General features: G+C 31.3%; 1 protein-coding gene across 3 annotated transcripts in view; it reads right to left on the reverse strand.

Moving 5' to 3' along the window:
* Nucleotides 1-7,500, reverse strand: part of LOC124950581 (cell wall integrity and stress response component 4-like) — a 108,638-nt gene that overhangs the window by 72,815 nt on the left and 28,323 nt on the right. For all 3 annotated transcript variants that reach the window (XM_047497508.1, XM_047497506.1, XM_047497505.1), the window contains one exon: nt 6,608-7,500. This exon is cut by the window's right edge. In XM_047497508.1, coding sequence (XP_047353464.1) covers nt 6,608-6,740 — 133 coding nt within the window. In that variant the 5' untranslated portion in view covers nt 6,741-7,500. The remainder of the gene's footprint in view (nt 1-6,607) is intronic.

Here is a 7,500-nt window from a genome sequence, read left to right on the forward strand (position 1 = left end):
CCTATTCGGACGATTCAACGAGGTTTATTGTTTCTGCTAAATTTGATCCTTTGAAGGGTAACACGCTTTTCTCTCTCTCTCTCTCTCTCTCTCTCTCTCGCTCTTTCGCTGGGCAACGTCCACTGGCTCGAACGATCGATAAAATGTACGTATGTGTACGTTTCTGTACTCTACTATTTTCTACAGGGGTCCCGGATAACGAGAGAGTGTGTAACAACTTTTATGGAGTGGTGATATATATATATATATATATATATATATATATAAATATATATGTACGTATGTATATATTGTCTTTTTTCTTCTTTTCTCTCTTTCTCTTTTTTTTTTCTTTATTTTTTTTTTTTTTTTTTTTTTATGGTCCACCTACCGTAAAACATTATCCCACCCAAGATTATACGCTCACGCGTACGGCTTCCTTCAATATATTTTCTCGTTGTTCTCTGTTACAATAATAAACACGAGTCGATAATTATTATTATTATTATTATTATTATTATTATTATTATTATTTCTCTTTAGTCGAAGCGTTATTTTCTCAAAGTATAGAATATAATTTATTCGAGATAAAGGAGAGAGAGATAGAGAGAGATAGAGAGAGAGAGAGAGAGAGAGAGAGAGAGAGAGATAGAGAGAGATAGAGAGAGAGAGAGAGAGAGAGAGAGAGAGAGAGAGAGAGAGACAAAGACAGAAACAGAGACATAGACAGAGAGAAAGACAGAGAGAGAGAGAGAGAGAGAGAGAGAGTGAGAGAGAATGCAATTACAAGAGCTTTCAAGACTTGCAAAAGGAAAATACAATGAATATAATTTGAATTCATTTCGATGATATTAACGTAGAGACTACAACCTAGAGCCTTCATTGAGAGAAGGAATTACCAATCTCGAAAGTTTATCATAAAATAATATATATATATATGCTATTCTTTTATGTGTGTGTGTCTCTCTCTCTCTCTCTCTCTCTCTCTCTCTCTCTCTCTCTCTCCCTCCCTTCCTCTTCCTCTTTATGCGTGCATGGTACTTCATCGCGCTGCATTATGTTCAAAGATAGTGGAATAACATCGATAAGGTACCATTTTGAAAATGTTTCAGGATGTTCCGATGAAAGAGAGAGAGAGAAAAAAAAGAGAGAGAGAGAGGAAAAGAGAGAGAGAGAGAGGAAAAGAGAGAGAGAGAGAGAATGTGTGTGTACGTGTGTAAAAAAGGAATAAAGAAATAAATTCAAAAAAAAAAAAAAATAAAAAAAGAAAAGAAAGAAAAGAATATGACGTGGAAATAAAAATATCTCATATAGTACGCGAAAACGATGAGATACGTACTTACTTACTTACACATATATATATATATATTAATATATATATATATATATATATGTATGTATGTATACAACAAATAAATACCTACACGCGTATATAGTATATGTATGTATGTATAAATTAAACGCATACCTATATACATAAAATCGACACGTAGATATACGTACTGTCTTGATTTCTTTGTAGCCAAAACCACTTTGATATAGTATGTCGTTGATGTCAAATAAATCGAAGAAAAAGCGTTCTACTAAACCTCCCCCCTCTCCGTTCCCCGCTCCTACACTTTTTCGTTCTTTTGTATTACACAGAAGAAGGGAAGAAGAAAAAGAAGAAGAAGAAAAAGAAGAAAAAGAAGAAGTAGAAGAGATAACTCTGAGTTTCACCCTGCACTCACGACGGCAACAAAATCAGCTTGTATATATCCTGCAAGTAGAATGTAAGCATTCGATCAGAGCTACTTCACTTGACTGTATGGTCTACTCGAGATTCGATAGAGAGAAATAATGATGTAACATTTCGATGATCGTAGATATCCAGATAAAACGAAATTCCCACTATCGAAATTGTAGATACAAATATAAACCATATATATTATATATATACATATATATATAGGAATATAATATATTGGAAACTTTACAGATATTCGAAGGATGGAATACTAAAATACAAAAGCTTTATACGTACTATCGCACACTTTATGTGCGTATCATCAGAAATGATCTGTGAAAGTTACTAAAGTATTGTAAAATGAATGTATATATTCTTAACAAAGCAATACATATATCTATATAATATATATATATATATAGATAGATAGATATTTTGACTTTTTGAAAACAAGAACGTCGTCCGTCCATATCTCTCTCAACAATTCTTCTTTCTTCCTCTTCTTCCTTTTTATCTTTTACCTTTTATCTTTTATATCTTTCCTTCTTTTTCTTCTTTCTTTTTTTCTTTTTCTTTTATTTCTTCTTTTACTTTGACTGCAACGTACACGAATCAAAACACGAATCCGCTTCTCTCTCTTTGGTAATTTCGAAAACCCTTCGTTTTATTCTACTTGATGAATAAAAATCAGGAAATGAGAGTCTACGCGAGCTAACCGAGAACCTTGGAACGGAAAAGGTCAAATGTATAAATCAACCCTGTTGGTGTATGTATGTATGTATGTATGTTTTTTCAGAATCGAATGTATACATGCATGTAAGTTAAAATGAGTTAGTAGTTAAATCATTCTATTAGAAATGTAAGTTTATGCGTCCATAGAGATTACATGGGTAGGGAGAGACGTGCCAAATGTTTCTCTGAATGAATCGAAAAACATTTTGAAATTTGTAATTTTGCGATCTGACAAAGAAAAAAGAAAAAAAGAAGAAGAAGAAGAAGAAGAAGAAGAAGCAAAAAATATGAATCCAAAAAGCCACCAAATGGATCAAACGATTTTTTCTTTTTTTTTTTTTTTTTTCAAATGTCATTTAGAACATTTTGAAAATCGTCCTCGGTTCATATATATATACATATTAATTTTTTTTCTTCCTTTTCTCGTGCGAAATAAATTATTCAAAGCCATGAGAGGAATAATATATCTTGTAACGAATGTACTTTTGGGTGAAATGAAAAAAAAAAAAAAAAATAAAAAAAAAAGAAGAAAAAAAGAAAAAAGAAAAGAAAAAGAAAATTTCGAAAGTTGTAATTATACGATCAGACGGGAGAAGGGAACCGAAAAAAGACGGGTCCTAAAAGATTTTTTTTTCCTTCTATTTTTTTTTTTTTTTTTTTTTTTTTTTTTTTTTTTTTTAAAGAAAAATCGTTCCTTTGACTTTTTCTTTCTTTCATTCATTCATTCTTTCCAAACGAGAATATGATCCTTCATATAAATATCATCGAATAATATCTTTTTTATTTACACTGCAGAGGTATCGTGTACACGTTTAAATTCGCTCGGAATAAATTCAGTTGATTTTGAATAAGCCACGATTAAAATTGAAGAAATGTCCACGCGTTAGTTAAACAGGATTATCATCATGCGAAACGTTTACTTTAACATACTTTCTGTTTGAACATAGGTACGCAAGAAAGGCGCGATATGCATATACCTACATAGACACATACATATATATACATATATTTATATATATATGCGGATTAAATGAAGATACAATTGTAAAGGATAAAAAAGAAAGAAAGGAAAGAAAAAAACAAAAAAAACAAAAAAAAAAAGAAAAAGAAAAAGAAAAAGAAAGAAAACTCTAATTATACCTTTGCGCGAGATATTTTTTATTTCTTTTCTTTTTTTTCTTGTCCTTTTCTTTGTTTTATTTATTTATTTTTTTTTTCTTTTTTGTACCTTTAAATTCTTATTCGCGTAAAGCGAGAATACGTAAAGGTTGTGCGAGAGGATGTGGGTGTGTGGAGAGGGAAAGGGAAGGGGAAGGAGTTACATTGAAACGCACGAAGAATTCTAAATTTTAACTCTCATCTCATCTACCCTTGAGAATAATCCCTATCTCGTTCGAGATAATTATAAACATATTAAGTTTTTCATATTGTTAAAATTGTACAACAACGTTTAAAGATTCTAACTCGTACGTGTATGTATACGTAATGTCTTTTTTTTTTTTTCTTTTTTTTTTTTATATCTATTTATACGTTTTCTATATATATATATATATATATATATATATGTATGTACATACGTATGCATGTATGCATTTACTATAGAGGATATATATACATATACTATTGCAGGAACATATTCCTAGAGACACAAACCGTATACACGATACTTTTCGCGACGTATCACGGGAAAAGAGTTTCCAGTAAAATTTGCATTTTAAGGAACGCAGGATACTACCTTGCAGTTGGATGTTCGTGCAAACGCATGTAACGTAACGAGCTGGTAAAAAGATCGTAAATCTAAATGAAATACCGATCGATCGAGATAAACGAGAATAGAATTTTGTACGTTCGATATAATTCATTTTTCAACGGGATATAATATATAATAATAATATTCTTTCATATACGAAGAAATAAAGAAGAATTTTTTGAGAGAGAAGAAAAGGATAGAATAAAGGGAAGAGAACTGAAAAAGAAAAAAAAGAAAAAAAAAAGAAAAAAAGGAGGAAGAAAAAAATATCCTTATGAAAAATTAATTTCGTATCCACACATTTTCTTTTTCTTCCTTTTGCTTTGTTCTTCTTCTTTTCCTTTCTTTTCTTTTTTTTTTTTTCTTTTTTCTGTTAACGCGAATACTCACTCAGGCAGGAAGTTAGTTGAATTTAGTTAACTTTATTGTTGTTATTATTATTATTATACTTTTTTCGCTCTTTTCTTTTTTTTTTTTTCTTTTTTTTTGTTTGTTTTTTTTTCCTGCTTCCTCCCACGTATTAATCGTTTTAATCGTCGAGCACGATACACGCTTCGCATATTTCCTTTCAATTTCGTTTAGACCACAAACGCACACGCATGCACATTTATGCGAACAAAAGCACGCTTTTGTAGATACACCTAGCGGACAAGCGCTATTGAATACGTTCCAATGAAATACGGATTAGCCGCTCGCATTAGCGTGTAATAATAAGCCGAATAACATTTTGATTAAATGATAATTACCAGAGGGATATATCAGGAATTTCTTTAAAAATCCTTGAATTTACGTGTTAATGGTGTTAATGGTAATACATCATCAATCCCCCCCCCCCCCCCCTCCCTCATACACCCTTCCCATTCACCATCCAATCCAAAATACATTGATTGTCACGCGTTATTTTATTCTTTATTATGTAATATATATATATATATATATATATATATATATATATATATATATATATATATATATGTCAAAACGTGATATATTTATTATAGAAATTTTGCATATATGTGCGTAGAATGATCAACACTCGACTAAGTAAACAAAAATGTCGAAAATTCGAATTGATCGTTGATATAGATCAATGAACAATATACACACACATCCTATTTCATTAATGTTCTTTTGTTAAAAAAAAAAAAGAAAGAAAAAAAAAGAGAAGTAAATAAAAAGTAAAAAATTCTTTCATTCGTTGCATGAAACAAAATCGAAGGAAAAAAAATTTACATCGGAAAAAGGAATTGCGTTCCTTTGAATTATTTTTATAAATTTTTCAATACTCCGCGCAATCCCGATCAAATAATTTTAACACGGTATTCTCATCGAATGCTTTCGTGTTTTATTAAATCGAGAGACAAAGGATAGGATTATGGATTACACGAAATAAAAGCGACAGTTACAACGTAGCGAAAGTTACTTTGTTACTCGGTTTTAGGAGGAGAGATGGGAAGGGGGCCGAACTTGCGATGAGGAATTTTAAAATATTAAGTATTCAAAATTTGTAAAAGAATTTCTTTCTTTTTCTTTTCTTTTTTCTTTTCTTTTTTCTTTTTCCTTTTTTTTTTTTTCTTCTTTTTTTACTTTTTTTTACAAACTCGATTAAAGTTTTCGTTATCTTTTTTATTCTTCGCATGGATATATAAATTGTAAAAAATCGTGTAAAAAACAGATGTTTTTATAAAATTTTATGCACGAGTTTTCTCTCTCTCTCTCTCTCTCTCTCTAGACATATATATATATATATACACACACACACATATGTGTTGTATGTATATTTAAGCGAATCTACACTTTTTTAATAAATTTTAAAGCGTGCGTTTGACGTAGACCTGACTCGTCGAGGGCGAGTGAATCGAAACACTTGTAAACAAATTTCCATGCGAGATATTGCATAAAAATTCGTGGTGGTGGGAAAAAAAAAAAAAAAAAAAAAGAAAAAAAAAGAAAAAAAAAGGAAAAAAAAAGGAGGAAAGGAAAAAAGAATTCGTAGGTACTTTCTCATTTTGTCTCTTTTCTTCTTTTCCTATTTTCTTTTTTTTTTTTTTTTTTATAATTTTCTTTTTCCTTTTCCTTTTTTTTCGGCGACGTAACTGAAAGCTTTGAAGTATAAAAAAAAAAAAAAAAAAAAAAAAAAAAAAAAAAAAAAAAAAAAAAAAAAAAAAAAAAGAAAAAGAAAAAAGGAAAAAAGAAAAGAGGGGGAAAGATCGAAGCAGAAAATGTGTATGTCAACGTTAACGTCGATGCGCATAGGGTTTATACATATTTAGTATTCAACAAGGTTGTACCTGTTAGGATGAAAGGAGACAGAAAAGGAAAAGTGATTAACTGTTAACTGAACGGACGCGAGCGAAACGAAACGGAACGAAACGAAACGAAACGAAATGAAAGATTAACAACGAGTGAATGATACTCACCGGTAGGTACCAGCACGTTAAGTAAGATAGACAGGATGAGACTGGTGACCCGATAGCCGTGTATTATAACCATCAGCCACCTCGACACATTGAATCCAGCAGCATGCCATAAACCTGTGCCTTCGTGTACCATGTTTTTCCAAAGGCTGGTCCGTTTCTCCCGTCCGCACGTATCACCGACTCACCCGCGCACATTCACAAACGTATTACTTGAATATACAGAATTCTCGTTCCCAGATCGAGAAATATAATAAACCGAATAATAATATACTCGGTAATATTATACTTTATTCGTATTATTTCAAAAATACGAAAACATTTATGATACACGCCAGAAGAGATGTCACCTTCCTTTCTTTCTATTTATCTCTATTTCTAATTCTCTCTCTCTCTCTCTCTCTCTCTCTCTCTCTCTCTCTCTCTCACTCCTTGTTTCTATTTTGTTCTTTTCTTTTCTTCTTTTCTTCTTTCTTTTTCCTTCTCTCTTTCACCCGTTCGTATTCCCTTCTTCTCTTTTCAATCTAACATTCATTCGCACACTACTAAACGTTTAATATCATTATATCTACCACCCACCAACAAACTAACCAACGTTCTCGTTGCTTTCAATTCGTTCTCGTTGTCGTTGACAACACACTTTTAAACGCTCGCGCACACACGCGCGTAAGCACGCACGCACGCACTCACACACACACATATACACACACGCAGAAGAAAACGTGTTTTCTATTTACGATACTTTTTCGATCCTTCGATCCTTCGATCGAAAAGGTCAAATCTTTCTTCTTTGTTTTCTTATATTTTTCCTGTTCGTACGTACGTAAGTACGGATGTACTTATTACGTATTTATTCTATATCCCGTAATAATGCGTGTTACAAAGAATAATAAGAT

This window comes from Vespa velutina, chromosome 7, assembly GCF_912470025.1.
Source record: "Vespa velutina chromosome 7, iVesVel2.1, whole genome shotgun sequence".
Classification (NCBI taxonomy): Eukaryota; Metazoa; Arthropoda; class Insecta; order Hymenoptera; family Vespidae; genus Vespa; species Vespa velutina.